Below are 24557 nucleotides of genomic sequence, written 5' to 3'. Positions count from 1 at the left end.
GTGGGTGAGTCGAATGAACGAAACCAGACTGACACAGCATTAAAAGGAGTATGGTTTATCCACAGGGAGACTTGGTAGGATTCTTCTCCAAGACGAGGGGTATACAAAAGGAATCATTTCTGTATCAAAACACGCTGAGATGCCACAAAGCATCGTACCACTTAAAATCTGTTTAAAAAGATGCGCAGCTACACCTGGAACAGAGAGGCCTCCCTCAGCTGCACTACAAAAATACACAGACTCTTTATAATGCACGATGCTTTCTCTGAAACTGTGGCACATTTGTTTTCTTGCATAAAGCCCTGAGGTGTAAAGTTCACACGTTTAAAATCAAGCTGCTAGGTTTGGAGGATTACGACGTCACTAGATTTACAAACGTTAAAAGGGAACTTTGATTTATCTTTCTTTTGCATAAAGTTCTTTAAAGCCCACTGCACGTGTCAGTGCCGCGTCAAGCGCCAGCTGCCCTCTCGGTAGCTCTCTCTTCTGCTGTCGTAATCGTGGCTCCATGCATTGCGATTCCTATCGTCGTAGAATGGCTCATCTCTGCTCCCCCGGTAATGGTGCTCAGAGATGTGCCCTCTGTCTTCATAGCCATCCCTTTTACCCCTGCCATAGTCAGGCCCCCGGTCCCCCGCACGCTGTTCTCGGCCCAAATGCCTGTTGTCTGGGTAGTAGGGGTGGGAGCCCATCCTGTTTTTGCGCAGCACTGCAATGTCCGGACGCCGCAGCATGTGGGAGGCTGATGGGTGAGCGAGGGAGTGGCCGTGCTGGTACCCAGGCACAGCAAAGCCAGGCTGAGACTGCTGCCACGCAGCGCCGTGCATCTGAAAAACAAAAGGAAAAAGGCCTGGTGGATTGAATGTGCTTTCCTGCTCGCAGGGCGCTCAAATTATTCTACGGCACATTTCATGCTCCTCTGTCAGCCTCTTTGACGTTAATCAAGCTGCAAATGCAAGGGAAAATGGAAATGCACCAACAAAAGGAGACTGAACACAGACTGGCTGCTACTGACTGCTTTATCTGCAGCTCAACTTGTAAAGCCCAAAGACTGCCCCAGTGTTAAACAGCTCAGCAGAAGGAACCGTCTATCTTCTGCAATTGTCAGTTGAACACTCCAACAATATGTTCCTGCGATTTAATACAATAATTACAGGAAACATCTGAGTACTGAAAAGTGGCAACAACTCCTCTGCATGTCATCATCCATCAGCTCTGAGTGACTGCAGGCTTAGACACCATGAACAGAAGAGCACAGCTTACCCCTGCTTGTCTCTGAAGGTTGTCATGAGGTGGCAAAGACCTCTGCATAGATGAGAACCCTGCTGCTACCATACCATCAGTATTCCTGTCGTGTCTGCAGAAAAAAAGATAAGGAAAGTTAGTCTTAAATGTTTCTAACACGAGACTATGGCCAGTCTAAGGGGCATTAGCAGTGTAGTCGCATTGCTACCATTAGGATAAAGAAAAATAGATAAGCTTTACCCTTAACTAATGTTGTGAGAAAGTGCAGACAGGCTTGCACAGGGTATGAGGCAGCACTCGCTTCACATCACCAGATCTTTTCTATGCTTGTATGAAAACACCTTTTAATAAGAAATGTCACTTGGGCCAGAAGCACTGGTGAAACAGATCTTCTGAAAAAAACACTTTCAAGATGATGCCATTCTTTTTTGCATTGGGTTTTTAGGTACCAATCATGTAGGGTGCTGAGGGTAACAACAATGCAAGTACTTAATCTACAGGGAAGAAAGGCTGAATTGTGCTTGGAATGAGAATCAGGAAAGCTAAATGTGCGAATACGTTTTTCAGCTTCAACAATGCAAGCGTACTACTGGTGCAGCCTCATACCTGCTGGCTGGATGTGGTGTGCCAGAAGGGCCCAGGCTGGCTGCTCCATGTGGCAAACATGACGAATTACTGTCCTGAGATGCGTGGCTGCTCCCTAAGGAGAAACGTGAGATCCGCAAACACAGGTTGGAGCAAATTGGATAGGAAACGAACTTGTAAGATGCAAACTATTTCCACAGGATTAATTAGCTCTTAAGTATCATCAGCAATCTGCAAAAGTACATAACCCAGCTTCCAAAACAAGATACCGTAAACTGCCTTAATGCCCAGCTGGGGAAGCTGCAATCAGGCTGTGCAGTTCTGGTCAACATGCCTCTCTTTACCTGAGTCAGATGCAGAGTTTAGCACTAGCATGATAATTCAGAAGGGCCTTCAAGAGTACAGAAAATAATCAAACAGAATCAAAGAAAAGCCTCAGCTTGGGCACTGCCCATGCCCAAAACTGGCAGACAGATCCCCTGCTAAAGCACAAGGATAAAAGCACAACCCTATGTGACAGCACTGCTCTGCAGCATCACCAGGGAGCAGGTGAGCAACACTGCGACAGAAGCACAAGCAACAGCTTCTATAAGCCAATAACTGTAACTTTGCCAGATCAGGAGGAAGGAAGGAGGTGGCAGTTTTCTTTCCATCTAGCAACAGGGCTACTGAATGCTTCTGCATACCTGAGCGGAACTGGATGTTGATGGGCCGTCCATAGAGCTTGATCCCATTAAGGAGATTCATTCCATACGGGACAGATTCTTCATGCTTGAAACTCACAAATGCGAATTGCTTTTGTTTACCATCTTTATCTTTAGGGATCTTAACTTTAATTACCGGGCCTGCCTGTGAATTATAAAGCAAAGCAATGTTAAAGGACAAATCAAGCAGCTTCCCGACAAGGAAAACCTAAACCAAGCGGCGTGTAATGGAGCAGCAGGAGAGATCCCACCAATGCACCAGGTGATATCTGACTCACAGAATAGCTCAGGTTGGAGATCATCTGGTCCCAACCCCTGGCCGTGGGCAGGGCTGCCCCCCACCAGCTCAGGCAGCCCAGGGTCCCATCCCACCTGGCCCTGAGTGCCTGCAGGGATGGGGCACCCACAGCTCTCTGGGCAGCAGCGCCAGCGCCTCACCGCCCTGTTCTGGTATTCCTCTGGATGACATCCCTTCCTTGCATCGTATCACTGGCACCACTCAGCTCGGTGTCACCAGCAAACTGCTGAGGGTGCACTCGATCCCACTGTTTGTTTTGGACCGCCCAGGTGACGTCTGTGGCCGCACATGAGATGCGGAGCCCACGCGGGGGCGCTGCTCCGTACTCGGCAGAAATTTGTCCGTCCGCAGCCACCGTACACAGCCAGGGCCCGCCCCGCTATGGCGCCGGGAGGCCGGCCGCCCGGCCCCGCCCCGCCTGCCTGAGTATAAAGCGCAGCGGGCAGCATGCCCTACCTGATGGAACAGCTCGAAGATCAGCTCCTCGGTGACCTTGGGGTCCAGGTTCCCTACGAACAGCGTCCGATCCGCCTCGGCGGCCGTTCCCCCCATTCCGCGGCCGAGCCGCCCGCGCTCAACGGGGCCGCCGTTTGCTCCTGCGCAGGCGCCGAAGGAAGCGAGGTCACGTGGTGAACGCGTGCGCGCACCGCCTACTTCCGGCGGCCCGGGCGGAAGTAGCGGGCGGGGTGGGGGTGGCAGTGTGGTGTGAGGTGGGTTGTTTCTCAGGAAGCAGCAGGGCAGCGCGCTGTGAGCTCGCAGTCTCGCCGAGGGCCGAGTAGCCGCGGCCTGGTGGTGTGTGGCTGAAGCGCTTTTCATGAAGAAAGGCTGAGGGAGCTGTAGTTATTTAGCTTGGAGAAGGGAAGGCTGTGGAGAGTCCTCGTCGTGGCCTACTGGTGCCTAAAGGGAGCTGCTAAGCAGGAGGAGAGTGAGGTTTTTACATAGGCAGATAGTGCTAGGACAGGAGGGAATGACTTTCAACTAAAAGAGGGGAGGTTTGGGTTAGATGTAAGGAGAGGATTTTTTCAGGGCAGCGAGGTGCTGGCACTGCGGCCCAGAGAACTGTGCGTGCCCCATCCCTGCAGGCACTCAGTGCTAGGTGGGATGGGGCCCTGGGCTGCCTGAGCTGGTGGGGGATAATGAGCCCACAGCAGGAGGTGGGGATGAAGGGATCTTGAGCCCTTCTATGACCTTGCCCTTGTTCTATGAGTGGTGGTTGCTTAGCTGCACGAGCAAGTTGCTGCTGCAGCTTCAGGAGCAGGCAGTGCACTCAGTGAAGCTGCTCAGTGCAGTAGGGGAGGCTCCTGGAGCCCTCACTGATGACGGCAGCTGCCAGCTGGTGGCTTGAGCACACTGGAGCCGACTGCAGCAGGTCATTTCCATGCTAATATAAGGGGCCTCCAAATAATTATCAGATGATTCTGATCAAACTGATCAGATCCATCCTGATTCTGATCATCCAGATTCTGATCCCAGTTTAAAAACTGGGATACAGATTTTTAAGATTAACTAAATGGGTGGCATACAGGTGCAGGAAAGCTTGGAATGAGTCTTGATTCCTGGAGGGTTGAGAAACTGTGATGGGAGGCTTTGTGTGTCTTGTCCTTGTGTTCTCAGCCTTTTCTTTTTACAGGTTGCTACTTTGAGAGCTCACCTGCAAGCAGTAGGATGAACTTCTTAGAACTTTTCAGTGTGACTACAAATAGCTGTTGTGAAGCCAGGCCTCCAGGATGGAGGATAGTTGTTTTTTGTTTTCTTCTCTTTAATAATAATAAAAGGAGAAAAACCTCACAGCGTTGATTGGAGAACTGAGCACTTCATTTCTTCATTCTGTTTTATTGCTGCAATACTCTGTCTGATAGCCTCTACCATCCCAAGTACTGCCTCTTGTAATGACACTAACCTAGGCAGGCTGCTTTGTATTCCTTCTTTAAGCAGCTGCATTACACTTTAATGTGAAGATGAAACTTCTGGTTTTATGTTTGAGCAGAGTTCTGGACAGTTATCTTTCAAGTAATGTACTTCTCCAGTGTTTTCCCATGTTGCCTGATTGTATGGTAAGTACAGTTCTCAGCAACTGTAATCCCTTGAATATTTTAGAATATGCTGGATGTAAAACAAGGATATTTTCCATCTGGGAAAAAAATGCCAAAAGGGGAAGTTCTGCATTCATTTTTCATTAGATTTCAATGCATTATGGCATATCCTATTTTCTTGTTAATTGGACCCTGTTCATTTTCTTCAGTTCATTACTTACTACCGCACCTAGAATTTATATTCATTTGGTTTAATTGTGTTCGCCTGGTTAAATTCTAAACAGTTACTCATTCAGAAAGGAAATTATTACCCTACTCTGCCAGGACTTCCACTTTGGCTTAATTTCCCTGGAGCCTCATTTACTTTCTTCTGTTTTTTTTTTTTTTCTTTACTGGGTCCCCTTGGGTTTGGCTGGAATTGTTTGACAGCTTTACCATCATTAGCTTTCTACACATGGGTTGGGCATCTCCAAATGGGTGCTGCTGTTCTGCACTTGCTGATGTGCTCAACCTACCAAGTTGAGAGCTGTGGGATGTGGTGATGGACACCTGCTTGCTTGTGGCAGTCTTGCATGGCCTCTACCTGAAAAAATGCCCTACAAGAGAAACTGTTCCAAATTTTGCACGTTTTTCCTAGTGCTGTTTGTAACCTTGCCTTCCACTGCCTGACACTTAAGAATCCTTTGAAAAGGATTTACCTTTGAAAAGGTTGAAAAGGACCACAATAATCATCTCGTTCCAACCCCCTGCTACATGCAGGGTCATCAACCACCAGCCCAGGCTGCCCAGAGCCACATCCAGCATCCCTGAAAGCTTCCAGGGATGGGGCATCCACAACCTCCTTGGGCAAGCTGTTTCAATGCATCACAAGAAGAGCAAGCAGTTCTCAAATCGCTGCTTTTTCTCCTGGGCGATGTCATTTCCTCTTTCCCAGTTCACAGGCTGAAAAAGAAGCATGGCTGCTTACTGGCCTCACTTACAGGTTGTTGTTTTTGGCTACAGATCCCTGAGCTTCCCTTCCAGCAAGGCACGGGGCTCCAGCAATGTCAGGCAGTTCACGAACCCATGGTCTGTCTGTCCTACGTCTGCAGTGCAGCCTCAGAGCTGATTGCACGTTGGCAGAGCCTTCCCTCTCGCCTGATTGCACACGTTTCTGGGTTATTCAGCTGCCTCGATGACTTCTCCGTGCAGATGACAATCTTTTTTCACTGCCGTGGTAATGGGGCTGCTCAATTGAAAGTAGATGCTTGAAAATTCTCCACGCCCTGCTATCCTGCTAGAAAGCGGGTGCCTGTAATTACACCAAATGATAGAGAGATCAGTCAGACAAAGCCATCGCAGATGACAATTCTTTCACTGGAGAGCCTAAAAGAATGGGTCACACCAGCTAATACAATAACAGCACACCTTATCCCTACATGCAATTTTCATTAGGGCCATTGAACACCTGTGACTGACACACGTACAAAGAGAGGGCGAGAAGCAGAAAGAATAGCAGCTTCAAGCTGAATAAACTGAGCTGTAGCCGGGCTGCCACCTCTTTCAGCATCCTTTCTCACCCTTTTACGCTGGCAGTGCTATGTTCAACCTGAAACTGCCTGCACTGCTTCCACCTGCATTGCTTCCACCAGCACCTGCCAGGGATGCTCCAGCTGCTGGTGCTGTGCTTTTTGCCAGAGAGAGCAAAAGGCAAGCAGGATGCCCCAGCTTGCTGGCTGGGAAAGACTTTCAATTACTCCTGACAGGTTGCAACAGAAGGGTAATTGTAGCTACAAACTTCCCCATGAAGGGAATCATTGTGCTTTTTAAACAGACCATAAAAATCTCCAGCGATGCTGATGTTCAAACAGTTAAACAGCGATTAAAGGCACCCGCGCTACAAGACCTGGCCATGTTATTTGCAGAGAACATGTCAGCAGCTGCTGGATCCCTGCATTTACTGCGCCTCTGTGACAGCCACAAAGGTCTTTATAGAAACAATTATGTTATGCTCAGCATTAAGTGCTGAGTGTCAGAGAGGTTCTGAGCTCTCCAGCGCAGCGCAAAGCCTGCACCGGTGCAAACATTACAGCACAGCCTTAGGAGCTCCTCTGGGGCTTTTTATGAAGTTCTTACCAAGAAAATGAGAGGAAACCCAGCGGAGGTGGACAAAACCCTCTGTTTCCTCCCTGATCTTGTTGTGTCACATGAAGCCTTTACGATACTCGCAATCTTTGACTCATTTCAGCCTTTCAGCATCTTCATGTGCTTGCTCTTATTTGATGCCGGATTGTTCTGGCAGAAATAGATTTGCGAAGGGCCTCTTTTTGTAGAGATCCAGTGAGAACATTCTCAAAATCTGCGTCGCTTTCACAGCTTCTCTTTTACAACCCAGTTTTCTCCCCTAAGAAATAAACTTGCTGCATTTCACTCTCATTCACGACCAGTATAACCCCATGACCAATATCCCTACGTGTGAAGGCATTCAAGGCCAGGCTGGATGTGGCTCTGGGCAGCCTGGACTGGTGGTTGGTGACCCTGCACATAGCAGGGGGATGAAACCAGATGATCATTGCAGTCCTTTCCAACCCAGGTCTTTCCACAATTCTGTGTGTTTTCTGTTGCTCTCTCCATTTTTTTCTTTTCCCCCACTGTTTTACTTCTTCCATAACACTTCCTATTGCAATTCCATCAGCAGCCCCTGAGCCACACAATCCCCTTTACAAATGACTCCAATTAATGACAATCCCTGGGAGCACGTTGCATGTCCATGGCTTTACAGTAATTGACAGCAATAAAGCATTACAGTGTGAATCAGCACAGCTGACTCCTACAGCTTTGTAAACAGTGTTAGAGCATCCAAATATACCTTAATAGCAGAACCAAGTCATATGAGATGATAAGCATGGAGAAAAGAAGGCTGCAGGGTGACTTCATTGCAGCCTTTCAGTACCTAAAGGGAGCCTACAAACAGGAGGGGAATCAACTCTCTGGAGGGGTAGATAACAGCAGGACAAGGGGAAATGTTGAGGGAGGGAAGATTGAGGTTGGATGTCGGGGAAGTTCTTAACTATGAGAGTGGTGAGGTGCTGGAACAGCTGCCCAGAAAGGTTGTGGATGCCCTCGTGATTCTGTGATTCTGCAATAAGGAAGTTTTGAGGCCATTCAAAGCCCTGGCAGAGGGTTGCTGTATTCTCAGCTGTAGGAAGGATGAGGAATCACTTCTCAGAATCAATCTATGAAGTTGGAAAACACCTCTCAGATCCCCAAACCCACCCCCACCGTGCTCACTGACCGCAGCCCCGAGTGGCACATCCCCGCATTTCCTGAACACATCCAGGAACGGTGACCCCACCGCCTCCCTGGGCAGCCTGTTTCAAGGCCCGACAGCTCTTTCAGAGAACAAATCGGTCCAGACACCCAACCCCACCCTCCCGTGGAGCCACTCGGGGCCGTCACCTTCCTCACCCGGTGCCGCACATCTCCGCGCTCCTCGCCGTTCGCTGTTGCGGCCGCGCGGTGTCAGCATCGCCCCGCGCCGCATCCATCGGAACCCGCGCCGGCGTTCGGCTTTGCAACGCAGACGTACCTGGGAACCCTCAGGCCGAAGGATCCCGAGGTGACTTCGCCCCATAAACCCTGCTTCTCACAACCGGTTGCGTGGCCGGAGCTGCTGATGCGAAACCAACTGCCAAAGGTATGAGTGTTAAAATAATGCCAGCTCGGATGAGGAGTGTGCTAAATGGGCTGCTCCGTCATCGTGTCTCCTTGGAGCCCGGGGCTGAAAGGTCTCTCAAGTGCTCCTCCTGACCCTTGGAGCTTCTTTGCACTGGGATGTCCCCAGGCTGCACACTGTAAGTTTTCCCCCCTTGCCATCATACACAGCTTGTGGTGCACTAGAATAAGTGGTGGTGACACCAAGGTTGTTTGCCTGCCATCTGAAATGGGAACAGAGATGCATGTTTTTATAGCACATAGACCTTAGCTTGGTACTCACATGTACCTGTCCTCACTGTGAGCTAAGGTCTGCCAAGCTGCTCTGGGGCTGCTCAGGGCATTTCTGTGCTAGAGCAGCTGTCCTGGGGCCTGGGTTCAGGCTGAGCTGCTGCAGGGCAAAGCCAGCCCCTGCCTGGCTCTGGGCTCGGGAATGGTTCCCAAAGGAGGAGGAGTTCTGCCTCCTGTTCAATTCTGGGTGCTCAAGGAAAGACTGAAAGTGCTGCATGCTATGCCAACGCGCAGTTGCCCTGCCTCATCCCCCCAGGTATGTGTACCAGCTGCAAGGGGAACACTCTCACCAAAGGGAAGATGCCAGCAGTAAATCTAATGCTGAAAATGAAAATCCAGTAGTGCTGCAGCCTGCGCCCCTAAGGAAAGCACTGAGGATGTAGATGAGCACTGATGTTGCCCTCTCAGCCCCAGGCTTGCTGCGGGTCACAGAGAACAAAGCCAGGTCTACGTGCTTGTGAACTTGCCCAGAGTTTAGATTTATTACCTTTCAAGATATTGGGCTGAGATCTGTAAGACCAGATTGCGATTGGCAGAGGCAGGTTCCTGCTCCTTTGGCTCATTCCTGGAGCTCTTCACCAGCACAGCTCCTGTGCAACTGTCTGCAGCTCTGCAGCCTCCCTGTGTGTTCCTGCCTCCCTGCTTTCCATCTCTATTGAAATCTCATTGCTAGACATCTGATTTCCATTTTCCCTGGTACTTTTAGTTCAATCAAAGTATGTGATTAGGGCTCTGTGGGCTCCATTGTCATCTCTACCTAAGTGCTTCTCTGATTGATATAAACAGCATTTCGATATTTATGCTGTGGTGAGTGGAATGTGTTTCTCTGGTTACTTTACTGGATAATGCACAATATCTGCCACTAAAGGGAGGAAAAATTGAGAAGGAAAGAAAAAAAAAAAAGTTCCTGCAGAAATGGCGTAGGGGAAGAACAGAAGGCTGATAGGACAGGGCTGTGCTTCATCCTGGGTTCATCAGCACCATAAGGAGCACCTGCAGCACTGTGGAGGTGATAAAAAGGGTGTTTGGGAAGCAGGGTGCTGCAGCATCTCTGGGTTTTTGTCGCTTGGGTTCTACCTGGATCTTGCTGCTGTGATGTCAGAGTGAACTTGGAACTGAGCTAGCTTGTGTTACAGCTGCAGAGTGCAGGATCAGACCCAGGCTATAGCTAAGGATTGCCTTTGAGCTTCAGCAGTTCCTGAGGGTGATCCAGACCCTGCAACACCAAACCTGCTGCAGCACACCTGTGATGCCCCCTCACATGAAGTGCAGGTGGATCCTCGCCCTCGGGAAGCAGGTAGGTGCAGTGTTGTGTGGCACAGAGCTGCTTCTCAGTGTGAATGGCATCTTTATGGATTTGTGTTCCCTGTGCTGCCATCAGAGTGTTCCTGAGTGGGGGTCAGAGAGAGGGATCCCTGCTGGGCATGGCAATAGTGGATGCCCACCTCCAGCATGGGCTGGTATCTGGATGATAACATGGGTGCTGCTTGTTCTGGGAGCCTTAAAGCAGAAGCACTCTTCTCTCTTTTTTACATAATTCTTAAGTGCAATGAAATTAGATGTCCTCTTCTGTTACGTTTGCAGGAAAATGCATAAGGCGAGTGCTGCAGAAACAAATGTTTTCAGTTTCAGATAATTTTAGAGAAGGGGGACAAGTATTTGTTGAAAATGAGTTATTTGAATGATATGGAAAGTGGGAAAGGAGACAACTGTATTCTTAAAAGGCAGAATGTATTTATTTTCTGAGATGCAAGCTTCCAAACAGCACCTGCTATGCTGCTTTCACACACACAGGGGCTACTGCAGTTCTGTAGCTTTCTCCCATAAGCATCACTGGAGTTGCAGACACAAAAGCTGGTGGTTCTATTGGCAGCAGGTTTGGGTCTCACCCCTTGCGTGGTCTCAACCCCAAGACTCACCCTGCCCTGTGCGCTTGTTACCTCTCACCCTTGTTTCCTCTTTTACTCATTGACAGATTTAAGCAGCTCTCTTTCTGGTTGAGGTTTCTATGCTGCAATTAACTACTGTAGGAGTGTTTTACAGTCCTGTGGAAACCCTTTCCATCCACTTTGTTTTAAATGGTTCTATCTTTTATTCCTAGTTTCCAGGAGTATAAAACTTTACTACATTTGCTGCAAACCTTCATACTTTGCTTTGCGGTTTATTGCTCCCTCTGCAGATATATCTTACTCATAAATAAGGCTTTCATCTCTACAGTGCTTGCTAAGAACTGTAATGGATCTGAGCAGTTTCATTAATGGGGCTTTGCTGAGGAATCCCGGCGTGATTCATATCACACCTCAGCCTTTGCTTGGCCCAGCAGTACAGAACTCAGAGAGCTGGGCAGCTGTAGGTTGCTTGGCTGGGTTTATTAATGCCCCAAATGCAGCTGGTGTTTGGGAGGCTGTTGGGACTTGGGCTTGGTGGATGGCTGCAGCATTGGATTTCAGTGCTGGGGTTGCTTTGGGCTGCCCGGATTTGGGCATGGAGGCTGAGCCACGTGAGCCTGCTGTGTGGTTGCTGCAGTCCTGCTCTCTCCTTGGCTGCAGTGTGGCACAGCAGATACGGATCAGTGCTTGTTTCTGGGTTGGGGAAGCCCTAGCTTCATGGCTTCTCCCTTAGCAGTGGGTGGTGTAAGCACAACTTGCTCAGCACCTCGTGCAGCAGAAAGCAGGAAATAAGGCATAACTGAGCTCCAAAGATGTCATCCTTCACGACTGCCAAGGGAAAGCAAGCACTGTCCCACAGGCATGGCTCATGAAATGGGGCTGCATGGCCAACCCCATGTCACAGCATCAGCTTGAGCCTCAGCATTGTTCACTCAGCCCAAGCACACTGAGCTCTGTGAAAATATTTATCCAACTCCTCAATGAGCTGGAATCAGTGGCATAACCACACTTGGGTGTGCTGCTCCACAGCACAGCCTCTCCATGAAGTTTTGGCATGTCCTTTCACTTTGTTTGTCAGGATTCACCCCTGCCTCCCTCCCAACACAATAAGTCAGCAGACAAAGCTGCTGGGTTTGACATGGCAGTCAGGAACACGAGCTGGGAAGGGCTTGGGAGCAAATTCACATCTTGCTACCTCCTTGCTGGCAGCAGAGCAAAGCGATGCTCGTTACAGTGGCAGTTTACCCCTGACTGGATAGCAGGGGGGGTGAGTGAGAGCAAAGCGTGCTGTGCGGAGGCTGATGCTTGCAGATCCATTTGTTAAAATGCATATTCTTAGAGTCCAATCCCCGGTGGGTACAAATTGGTGCTGGAGTCAACAGGGCAACAGCAGCTGCAGTCAGTGGAGTTAAGTGTAAACTGTTCTAAGATTCCCTTAGCTGGAAGGTTCTCTGTAGTGTTGATATTTATTTTTAAAAGCTCTTAATTCTGGCTTGATTAGGAATGAATCTGACCATTGCCAGCTCCCCAGGTGTGTGTGAGGGTCAAGTGAAGGGGTACAAGTAATGAGTTTGAGTTTCTTATGGACTGAAGGTGTGGACTTGCTGTAGGATGTAGAAGGAACAGTAAAAGGAGGTTTCTGCTATAGAATCATAGGATGGTTTGGGTTGGAAGGGAGCTGAAGGCCGCCTGGTGCCGCTCCCTGCAGCGCACAGGGACACCCACAGCTCAGCAGTGCTCACAGCCCCGTCCAGCCTGACCTTGGCTGTCTGCAGGGACGGGGCACCACCGCCTCTCTGGGCAACCTGTGCCAGCGCCTCACCGCCCTCACTGCCAAACCTTCTTCCTCAGCTCCATTCTAGATCTCCCATTTTAGTTTGAAACAGCTTTCCCTTGTCCTATCACAACAGACCCTGCTAAAATATCTGTCCTTTCTTACAGCCCCTCTTCAGACACTGCTTATTTCTGTGAAAATTACAGGGATTTGCTATCTTTGAAATTCCTGCTGTCCCATAGACAACCACCTCAAAGTAACCCGTTCCTCTGAGCCCCCCCCAAGCAGCATTGCTAAAAGCAGCTCTCCTGGACTCGGTTCTCCCTGCCTGCTGGCTGCCTGAGCCCTGCTTCCCCACGCGGGAGGGCTGGGGCTGGCAGGTATCGCATTATCAGATGGTTTATGGCCCCATTTGCCAGTGTTGAGATCTGCTACCAAGCCTCCAAATGTCAAAGCCAGGAGCGGGGATGCAGACAATGAGAACAGGTGGGCTGTGTGCATCTCTGGGGTCTCACTAATTTGCAGGGATTCACGGGGAAAAAATTAATGATGGCAGTGGATACCAAGTGCTGTTCTGGGTGCAGGTGATGGAGCGATTCCCTTCTGGCAGAGGAGAGGGAGACCTGTCATGATCAGACTGCATTTATTTCCTTGTCTGAACTAGCCTTAAAGATATCCTGCGCTCTGCATTGACTTTGCTCTTGCTTGGAATTTTGGAAGCAGTGGCAAATCTTGTCTTAAAATAATGAGGCTCTCTGTTAATTGCACTGGGCTGCCTGTGTGTGGTACGAGCGCATCTCTCCCGTAGGAGATCCAAAGGTTTCTCCAAGTCCTGTGAAGCCTGGGAGTGTTCAGGATTTGTCACAAGCACACCTGGAACAACCTCAGGAGTGGGTTTGTTCCATCCAGGAAAGAAGACCAGAGACATGAGAAGGGATGGGTGGAAAGGTGAAGCACCAAAATGCTTCAAAAAAGGGAAAACAGAGCAACAATGTGCAGCTAATAAGGTGTGAAATCAAACTGTTGTTACCTGTGGTGATCTATCTGCATGGTTTCCATTTTGTGTGTGCCGTTTTTATAGGATTCCTCAGTTAGCCTTTGGAGAAGTAATATCGTATTTTGGACATCCAGTTAGGATTTTCCCATAGTAGCAATGCTACAGGGATTATATTTTCAGTTTGTGACTCGTCTGGGAGGGGAAAGGTTAATGAACACCTGCTGTGTTACTGTTACATTCATTAAACTCGCTTAGAAATTCCACTGCCACATTTGTACTCCAGGCAATGTCAGGTCTCCCCCCTACAAGAACAGGGGCTTTAAATCTTTTTGCTCCTGAGGAAAATAAATGCACGTATATGAGCAAAGTTTGGGGTCCGCATGCTGCAACAAGGCTCCAATTCAGCGTGTGAAAAGGAGAGTGGCTGTTTTATTAATTACCAGCCTGCCTGTGATTATCACGGCCGTATTTATGGTGGGGCTGGCTGGCTCCATAACAAGGCAGTGCTGTGTCCCCAGTGTGGTTCTGGAGCCCCTCTGGATCAATGCTCAGTAACTGCTAGGTGAATGTACGATACGCATTGCAACGGCTTGTAATTTTTTTTTTCATTTTACAATCCAGGTTTTTGCGGCTTATTTAAAGCTGCAAGTGGCCATTAAGGATATCGGTGAGTAAAGTCACTTGGGTGATTACATTAATTATTAACTCGGAGATCTGAGCCTATAAATGGGGCTGCGGGGAGCCCGGCGGCGCGTGCCGCTGCATGCAGGGACTGCGGGCTCTTTGCAGTGCTGCCTGTAGGAAGCAGTCTGGCTCCAGACAAACCCACGATGGGACAGAGCAGGACTCTGAGCGATGCTGCCAAGTGCACGTGGTGCACCCTCGGCTGCGAAGGCTGGCAGCGGGGAAAGCTGCACGCCAAAAGGTGCCATGGCACAGCAGAGGCTGTGATGTTTTTCCTGTAGCTGGTTACCAGCTAGGAGAAGGGAAATGCAGTGCATGGAGAGACCTGCACACCCTGGGGGACACCCAGCTGGGCAGCAGCCAGGAACCCATCATTGCTTTGGGCTTGGGTAGGAAGGGGATGGTTGGGCACACATCCTTCTGCAGTCCTTGTATTGCAGCACCAGTGTTGGGTGGGCATGGGATGCATGCCCGTGTGTGCAGCGTGCAGGGAACGGGCACAGATGGCAGGGACATAAATGACACCATCTCGTTACTGTAGTAGCTTGGCTGTAATTCCTAACAGACATTTATTGGACGCAGCCTTCCCTCTTCCAGAGACTGTGACTCCTTGGGCACAGGGAATTGTGATGAGAAAGGTAGAAAGAGAAACCCGACGTTAATAATGAGAGCGGTGCCCAAAACCCCATCCATTCCTCTCCTCCAATTTTCTCCTGTGACAATTTATAGGTTAGTTTGATGCTTGAATAGCTGTGTCTCTCTAGTAATATGTATTCTCCGTAAGTATTCCCCGCTGTGGCATATCCTAAGAGAACTCCATCAAATAATTATCTTCCCTTTTATTTATTCACAGTCTTTTCACTCGATCTGCATCACTATAAAATATTCCAATGGTTTCCTCTTAGCACAGAGCCTTCCTGAGATTGTAAAGTGTATTTATGTACAGTATTAAATCCACACTCTGCGACTCTTTATCTTGGCGCTCTCCTCATTGGATGCTACAGTCGGGCGCTGGCCCCAGCCACCTTCTGCCTCTGCAGCAATGCCTTCCTCCAGCAGCAGCATGCTCAATCTGCATTGCTTGCCCAAAGCCTGCAGCACAAATGCAGAGAGGGCTTTGCATTTCTTGGTGGAGCTGAGCTCGTGCAAGGTGTTGGCATTGCCTGGAGCCCAAGGGGAAAGCTGCTATTCCCACTGCTGCTTGGTGGGAGCAAGCACAAGCACTATTCAATTGCTGGGATCAGCACAGGACCAGCGTACCTGCTCTGCTTGTTTTCTGCCAGGGCTTGGCAATGCTGAAGCAGGAGGGGAGCTGGCTTTGTGGCATCCATTCAGCACAGAGCAGGTCTTGCCTGGAGGACTGCAGCCCTCCTGAATGAGCATTCCATAACCCTCTGTATCTTCATGTGGGCTTTCATGTACTTTGTGTCAATCTGAACAGAGAATATTTGGTGTTCTGGACTTCAGTTGGCTTCTTTACAAAGCCCTTGCACAAGGTGGCGGGGACAGTGACTGTGCAATAGGGCGTGCATGGCCAGCATTTTGGCAATTGCCAGTCCATGGGCATGGCGCCCATCTAAAGGTTTTCTGAGTGGAGAGATTCCACATTAAAATGTGATCCCATGCAATCCCAGGGAGGTGTTCAAGGCCAGGCTCTACGTGGCTCCAGGCAACCTGATCTAGTGCTTAATTGAGCAGTTGGCAGCCCTGCCCTCAGCACGGGGGTTGGAACTGAATGATTTCTGAGCTCCCTTCCAACTCCAAGCATTTTGTGGTTCTAAGATTCTGTTGCTCAGAGTTCCTCCGTTCTCCAGGGCTGAAGAAGCTGAAAATAAAGCAAAATTCCACTTGCAAGTTTCCTTGTGCTCCTCTTGCAAGTGCTTCACAGAGGAGCTCCCAAGCAGATGCAGCACCTGTGCTTTGTGCCACTTCTGGCTGCTGTGATTTGATGGCAGCAGTTAATAAGTTGGTGACAGCGTAAAGTAGCAGTGACTGTCCATAATCATGGCTTTGACTCCCTGCTTTGCTGGCAGTCAGCTCGACTGGTGCACGGAGAGGCTTTAAAAGGCTCCTTCCCAGGAGAGGGAGATGCAGGGAGAGAAACTGTCCTGATGATGACCATAATGCTTACAGTCATTTGTGTCCAGTACATCTTGAAGAGGCTTCCTATCAAATCGAGAGGAGAGTTCCCCAGCAAGGGTTAACTGAGTGTATAAAATTGATTGCGATTTTAGTAATTCAGTATAATCACAGTCTACCAGCAGGTTGCTTTTCCAGCAGGAGGGTTTGGAATTATTTTCTGGAGTTTGCAATATAGAACTTAAATTAAGCCTCAGAAGTCAGAGGAGCTCTGCTGCATCTCTAATGTGGTGCTAAATTCTCAGCAGCACATTCTCTGTATTAAAGCCTTTGCTAGCAATTAGGTTCATTAACTATCACAATACCTTATTTATTACTCGGCATGCCATATGGTTTCCCAGCTAAAGAATGGCACCCATTCTAGCACAGACCATTTGGCATCATAAAAATGTTAACAAATAATGTTATGGCTCTCAAGGGCAAAAGGGCTCACTGGGTTGCAGGTCTGAACGGCAGGAGAGAATATGAAAACATTTTTCTTCTATAGCAAAATAAAGAATTCCTCAAGACAGAAGTATTCAAAGAATATAATGCTCACATAACGCAAATGGGAGTTTTATACATGCCCATAATGGTTCTGTCAATATTTGCAGTAGGCAGCGCTCTCACTCATTCCTTTTCCTTTCCCCACTCTTCTCTTCCCTCTGAGCACCAACAGCTTTGGGAGGAACGATGGAGGAGGACCCATACAGTCCCTGGTGCAGGCTGGGTGCTGCTTGGATGCATCCAGGAGTTCAGTGCTTCTTGGCAAAGGTCTGCCTCAGCCTTCTGTTTCTCCTCCTGGAGAACCGTGGCAGCTTTGCCTCATTTTGATGGGGGAAAAGAGTAAATTGTCAGTTCTGGCAAAAGCAGAAGGCTGTCTTGGAAGCGTTTGATTTTTGCAGTCTATCTTCTGTTCCCTTGTTGTTCACCCCTTCCTCATCATATTTCAGCATCCTGGGGATTAGGTATGTGGGTGATCTCTTGGCTTATCCATGGCCAAGCACCAGCCAGAAGAACAGAGTTACTGCAGCTTGAGGTCCAATCTTACATATCTTGGGTTGTTGTTTGCACCACTCTTCAGGCGGTATCTTCAGCTCTTGGAGGTTGCAGTTGATGGTTGGGATTTGTCCTTTGTTAAAATCCGAGCTTCATCCTTGTGAAAGCAGTTCAGGGCGCTGCATCAAAGCTCTTTGGGTGCTGGCACATTTACACAATGTGGATTTTTACACTGCGAGGGGTGAAGTTATGCCAGTGGAAAGAACAATCAATAGTGGGATGTGAAGCGGGGTGTTCTGACTCTAGGAAGAGTACAAACTCAGTCTTGGAGTTGCTCAGTGGGCTTGGGAGAAGAACAAGATGGGTGTTTTGCAGCATACAGCCCCACTTGGGTCCTGTTTCCAGCAGTATTAGGAGGTGGGGATGGCAATGAAGCTGACAGCCTTGAGTTGGCTCACCTTGGATACTGTGGGGCAAACAAGTAGGCAAGAACATATAACATGATTGTGATGAAATGCAAATTAAAGAAGTGTGATGATGACAACGCAGATGAAATCAGACTTTTTGGTTCCACTACAATTCCTGTGAGCCTCTGTAACCCACCTGACACCATCCATGGACAGAGGCAGTTGTGGTCACCTCTGATCTCTTGAGCAGTGCTGATGGAGGAGCTGACCTTCTGGCCAATACAGCACCTCTTCATGTCTGAAAGAAAGCCAGATTTTTTAGGGTGCCCGTCAGTTTTATGTCCTTTATTGCAGCCTGTGCTATGCAGTAGAGCCAAGCGTACCAATCTTGGCCTTCCCTCCATCTGCACAAGGCACTGTGGGATTTGGCAGAGCCATCCCTTCCAGGTGCTGGGCTGGAGCAGTACCTGTCTCTGACACATGGTGGAGGGTCAGAACTCTGCTCTGCAGTATTCGCTGATGGGAAGAATTGCTTTTCCGTATCCTGTTTCCGAAACTTTGAGCCGTTCCTTTGCCCATGACATCTGATCCACAACCAGGGTTAAGCTCTCTGCATGCTCAGAGTCTTTCCCCCAAATGGTCGTTTTAAAATTGCCTTTCTGCCAACCTCGGTGCCCCTTTTAGAGGCAGCAAATCCCACGATCATTGAGCACATGCTGTCCCCGCTGGCTGGGCTCTGGCCAACCCCTGTTGCATTGGCAAAGGTTAACCATGCTTGGCCAACCTGCGAAGGAGGCAATCCTGCAGCCCTGGTGGAGAGTTAGGGGGGTGGTGGTGATGCCTTCTGGAACAGCTATAAAACGAGATGTTAGTGTTCTGTATCATTCATGCCAAACTATTCGCTTTCAGGCTTTTCAAATTTTTCTTTATTCCATTTCACACTTCTTAGAGGTAATTACTTTTTTTTTTTTTTTTTTTTTTGTGAGAGCTGTGATTAATTTTTTTCCCCCCTCTGATTATCCTGAAGGAGATGCTTTGACAATGTGTCCCATTAAGGGTCTCTGGGTTGGAGCCCCAGCCAGGGCCCGTTTTCCAGCTGGCACTGGGTGCCAACTGGAACTTCTTACTGGGACTTATGTAAGATGCAATAGGAATGAAATTCTGATCCCTTTGTGGTGGAGTTGGGATTTTCTGTATTGTGAACGAAACACCTGATGCACAAGGAATGGAGGTGGAAAAGCTCATTAGTGAAGAACAGCAAGCTGGGAATGAGAAGTTGCTTTAGAGGAATCTGGGGTGCTTGGAGCCCCTGTGATGGCCGTGGGCTGCCTTGTTTTCCCAACCCATCCACATCCTTAGCTGCTTGCAGCAATACTTTGGAACCTCTGGCCCCCAGCAGATTGCTCTTATCCAGGAACAGCTTTGCAACACTGTTTGCTTCCATTCTTCAGAGGCTGAGGGGGCCCTCCCAGCAGGGAAGGTGTTTTGGGAGAGCACAGCCAACCTTCCTCCTGTATGCGTACCATGATGGCTGAGGGCGCTGCAGCACCTCCGACACAAGTGCTGCAGAGAGTGATGGGGAATGCATCTCCCAACCTTCACAAGGGGTTCATAAATATCTCTCAAAAAGGGTCGTTTGCAAACTGTGTTGATGCACAAACGTTATCTGAGGCTTTGGTCACTTAGGAATTTTGGGGTAGATAAGATACTGAGGGTTTATTGCGTCTCCTGGCAATTATTAAGGAAATAAAATCAGTTAATATCTAACCTTGAACCGAAGACTGTAACGTTTGGCTTCAGGCTTTGTCCTGCCCCATTTGTAAGACCTGGAGTCGTATAAATTTTAGAGTGGTCTTAGGAATGATTAAAGTGATGAACAGAAATCTTGTTGGAGGTGGGGTTACCTTTATTACGCAGAGCATCTTAGATTTCTGAAATGCTTCTGTGTGATTCAACCACTCCTGATGCAAGGAAGAAAACAAGGAGGAGCCCTTCTGACAAGTTTCCCCAGCTGTGTAGGCATTGAGTGAGAATCTTCAGTATTCGGATATGTTAAGAAAGGGGTGAAAAAGGCTTCCATAAGCGTGGGCTTTTGTTTGCACTGTCAGAAATGGCAGTGCGCCCTGCACGCATGCTGGCATGCACACACAGGCAGATATGGCTTTGGAAAGGGGAACAGATGAGTCATGCAGCTGGAAATGGGATATGGAGCTTTGCCCTTGATAGAGGAAAGATGAAATTTGGGGTAAAGGTGTCCACTTGGTGACCAGGATCCAATATTTGGCTTGCTCGCATAGCATGAAACTGAACAAATCACCTCAGTACCTCAGCCCTGCTCGCTGCTTTCCATAGGATGGCCAAATGCTGTTGGTATTCCTGAGCCAGTTCCAAAAGTGAGATCTAACCTCCCAAGTCAGAGGCTCTTGAAAATTGTACTATTTAAAGGCAGTGAAGGCTCTAAGTCATGTTAACGGTATGTTAATCTTGTGCTCAGAACAGCGTGTGATAGATCCCTAACCAACCTGAGCCTGGCCATGATCCTTACAGAACAAACATCCCCTTAGGTTGCTGTCCCAAGGCAGGATCCTGTACTGTGTTCCTGGGGGCACACAAAGCAGTGCAGATGATGCCTGGCTTGAATTAATTCTAAGGAGAACCGAAAGTCACGCTGCGGTTAGGGAGATAGAGGAGAAGCAGGATGGAAGGTGTGGAACAAACCTTATTAGACCATCAAATATTTCCAGGACTGGAATGAGCCAACCCAGCAGTGCTGTGGTGAGGCTCCAGTGTCGATTCTGCTGTATTTTAAGTGTTTTTTTTTCCAGGGTGAACTTTACCAAGCAGGCGTGCAGCCTCCTCAGCAGCATGCAGTTGGGGCTGACATTTAAAGCCCTGGCACATCTTCCTCCTGGTCCCATGCAGGATGTCAAACATCTTAGGTTAAGAGAAGGAGAAAAGAGGGAAAACAATTACGCAGTGCATTGAACAAAGCCAGCCTCCCCCCTTGCTTATTAAGACTTCAAAAAGTTGCTGCTTGTGGACCGAGCGATCTCGAATCCACACAAAGGGTAAGGCTAAAAATAGGTACTGTACAAATGATTAGGTCATAGCCTGCTAGAGGGAGACATTTTATTTAATTACTAACTAGGCTACGCGTTGATGGGGGGGGGAGAGTACATAAACACACCAGTTCAAAGCCCGGCTGCTTGCTTTGCAGCGCTGTAAAGTTGGTGCTCCTTCGCTGAGTCACTGTGGATAAATTCCCTTTTGTGTTGGGGGATTTAGAGGAGGAATGCGGGAAGGCTGGGCTGGACTGCCACCGTCCTGAGTCACAGCTCACAATGATCCCCGCAGTATTTGCAGGCTTAGGGCCATAAGCCACTAATTAGCCCTATTGTCTTACAGGGCTTCACAGTATAAATAACCTGGACAAAGTGGGGTGGGGGGGACTCGGGAATGGAAACGTGCAAGCTGAGGAAAGTGAGGAAATTGTGCACATGGAAAAGGGGCAAATGGCAGTTTCTCTTCTTTCATTGGGCTTTTGGATCTTAAAGCCCATCGTGCACAGTTCAAGAGGAGAACCGATCCTTGTGCTGCGATGGCATCACCTTGCTCCTATTGTGGCCATTGGGGCCCAATGGCAGCAACAAGAGCCTGGCACTGAGCGACATAGAGCAGCAACTTTGGGCAGAAATGTGAGTTAAGGAGCTGCAGTGCTCCTTAAAGCAGCCCTTTTAGAAAGAAGGAATGGGGATTTGGTCAGCCTGACTGCTGATTTGTACCGCTGTGTGTGTGGGCAACAGCCCCACTCAGGTGTGTGGAGCTGCACAGCGCTGCTGTGGTGGTCAGGTGGGTGATGCAGTTATCTGTACCTGTTGCCATGCCTTCTGCGTATGCTGACCTGTTTGCATGATGCTATCAGAGCTCGGGGCCAGCAAATGTAAGGAGAAGCAAAGGGAAAGGATGATGGTCAGACTTTATCTTCCCATTAACTGGAGCAAATCTGCCAGTGGTGCTGGGTTGTTGCGCTGCTCTGACATAGACTGTAAGACAGATAACTTTCAGCAAAGTGCAGAAGCATCCCCTGTGCAGCAGCAGCACACAGAGCTGCATCCCCTGCCTCACACCAGAGCCCCCAAACCAGCTGCATCCTCTCAGTGACTCTCAGGTTCCCTTTGTGCCACCACTTGCAGCACAATAAAAGGACTGTTCACCGCTCCCCAGTGCAGCCACAATGCGCCCGGGTCCGATATCTGAACGGCTCAGATGGATCCTTGTGCTAATCAATGGTTTCACAGGAAGCTTAACGTGCCGTGGCTGCATGCTGAGCAGCCTTCCAGGGGCCCACGGCAGTTTGCTTCCCTCCTCCTCATAAACAGCTTTGTCTATGTATTTTTCTTAAAGTCTAACACATTTAATCAGCTCTTCATGAGCTGTCAGCTCGTCTCGCATGTGGAAGCAGAGCTGTACCCTATCTCAGAGCAGTGCTAACATGCCTGACAGCGTGCTGCAGTGCTCCTGCATGCACTGCTCTCGTGTGTGTACAGGAGTGTGGATGCTACTTTGAGGGAATACTTTGAGGGAAGTCCCTCAAAGTATGGAGGAATACCCAAAACCAGTTTTCAACTTGAAGGAAAGTCGTGCATTTTTAATTGAAGTTCAAACATCTCAGTTTGCAGTTCATCCCTTCCCACCTCAATGCTGAGCAACACTTGGAATCTTTGTCCCACTGTTTCATAGCTCAGTGAGATGGGGAAACCCTCCAAAAGCCAAGGAAGCAAAACCAGTCATAGAAAAGCCGACAGGTTCTGGGTGAGGAAAGTCAGCACGTCAAGTCAGCACGTCCTCACCCTGTGCGCAACTCAGGTGGGCAGCAGCCGTGCTCCAAGTAATCATAGAATCATAGAATGGCTGGGGTTCAAAAGGACCACAGTGCTCAGCTCCAACCCCCTGCTGTGTGCAGGGTCACCAACCAGCAGCCCAGGCTGCCCAGAGCCACATCCAGCCTGGCCTTGAATGCCTGCAGGGATGGGGCATCCACAGCCTCCTCGGGCAACCTGTTCCAGTGCCTCACCACCCTCTGTGTGTAATGGGAGAAAGAAGTAAGGCAGGGGGATGCCAAGGTGAGCAGAGCTGTAGAAGTATGGCTTGTGTTGCCTCTATGGCTTTTAGTGCCTGGTGAGTAGGAGAAGTAGATGTTGCACTGTACCTGTCTCTGGGATGTGAAGTTGGAGATAAGGAGTCTGTGCTGCAAAGGGCACCTCCCCAGTGCTGGAGGAGACAGAGCAGCTGTGTGAGTGAGGGTTTGGGGTGACAGAGTGGAGCCAGCTGGAGGGCAGCCCTGCAGCCTCTGCTTTTCTGAACATCCCAAACAAGGATGCTTTTCCCCTTTTTATTGGCATTTTGGAGTCTTCTAACAGGAGGTGGTTGGAGACTCTGGATTGTTCTGGTGCAGCTCCTTGGGAGGATAGCAGTACTCTGCATGGTCCATTCGTGTGAAGACCTTTCAGAGAAATCATGGAAGTCTCACGAGTTTAATGCCAGAGGTTAATAATAACCGCAATAGGCAGCACATCGTTGCCTCTGTATCTGGTTGAGAGATTTACAACTTAAACTCGTGGCAGAGGAAGAAATTGCCTCAATCACTTGGAGTAATGGCACATGGAGAGCCACTTGGGCGTGACTGCTATTTAACACAAGAACCCAGCTTGGCTTCATTTAGCGTGCTGGTTCCTTTCTAATAAACATGTTACACTACAAGGTGGGGATTAAGTTGAGAAAAGTAAATAAATTGGAAACTGATGGGGAGAGATGGGAGCGAAATGGAACATCCTGGGGGGGTGTGATGGCCGATTAACTCTCATGCTGGGGTGCTGGGAACATCCCTGCAGGCCAACACTGGAGCTTTCTGTGTTGGGGTTTGGTGTTTTGGGGGTGGGAGGGGGATGCAGGTGTGGGTTTTTACCTACTATTTCCTCTGTGTAGCATGTGGAGGCCATCGGTTGGAGAGAACGAGATGTTGCTTAAGGTCACGGGTGAGAGATTTTGGCTTTTTTCCCTGCTTTATGTGTTTTACGATCAGTCCACTTCCTTGCTAGCAAGGACTCTCCCTGCTCTGTACATGCAGGTGAGAGGAGCAGTCAGAGTGGGGAAGAAAGCAGCATAAATCCCCCTAAGAACTTGTAATTTGCTTGCATGGTTTAGCTGGCCATTGCTGTGTGTGTGTGCATACAGGTGTGGGCAGAAGGGTGGTGGAAAGCATCGCAGAGCATCTGGGCAGTGTGTGAGGAGGTGATGGAGCAGCAAGGCACGAGTCTGCCCTGGCCATGTGGCAAATGGGCTGCAGCTGTCACTGGATGCTCTGTACAAAAAAGGATGAGTGGTGCTGCCTGACTCATCCTGTCCCTGAAACAGCGCCGGTGAGCAGGGCGAGTCAGCAGCAGCCGGTGTGCTGACAGAGCAACGGGGTGGGGGGAGAGCCCTGTGCTGTGGTTTGGGGAGGATGAGGGGTTTTCAGCGTTTGCTTTTGTTCAGAGCACTGCGAAGCAGAAATCCCCAAGAGAAGGAGGTTGCTTTTGGGTTTTGGTTGACAAACGCAAACTGGGGAAAGATGTTCTGATGAGCTGTCCGAGCAGCTCTTGTGTGCTGCTTCATCTTTCAGCTCTAAGACAGACTCCAAATTCAAAACCTGAGCTGTCCATGGAGGTCTCTAAAGCACCAGGGCGCTGCATTTAGAGAGAGCTTTTCCCAGGCATGGGGCATGAAGCTGCAAGGGGCAGATGAGCTCAATCCCCACGGGGCCCAACTGCTGCTCCACTCTTGGCTTTAACCCCAGTTCAG

The 24557-nt window shown here is 49.2% G+C and overlaps 1 protein-coding gene across 1 annotated transcript; it reads right to left on the bottom strand.

Moving 5' to 3' along the window:
* Positions 1 to 39: 39 nt before the first annotated feature.
* RBM7 (RNA binding motif protein 7) lies at positions 40 to 3444 on the bottom strand. The gene is made up of 5 exons (XM_042832752.1): positions 3289 to 3444; positions 2517 to 2679; positions 1852 to 1945; positions 1264 to 1357; positions 40 to 827 (listed from the first exon to the last, which is right to left on the bottom strand). Exons 1-5 carry the CDS (start codon positions 3382 to 3384, stop codon positions 441 to 443), a joined length of 834 nt encoding a protein of 277 aa, XP_042688686.1. The 5' UTR covers positions 3385 to 3444; the 3' UTR covers positions 40 to 440.
* Between the last annotated feature and the right edge of the window lie 21113 nt (positions 3445 to 24557).

The sequence above is a fragment of the Centrocercus urophasianus genome, unplaced genomic scaffold (assembly GCF_019232065.1).
Source record: "Centrocercus urophasianus isolate 14NV4802_14NV808 unplaced genomic scaffold, USGS_Curo_1.0 seq_394, whole genome shotgun sequence".
Lineage (NCBI taxonomy): Eukaryota > Metazoa > Chordata > Aves > Galliformes > Phasianidae > Centrocercus > Centrocercus urophasianus.
Note: the sequence above shows the minus strand (reverse complement) of the source record. Positions and strands in the feature narration are given on the sequence as shown.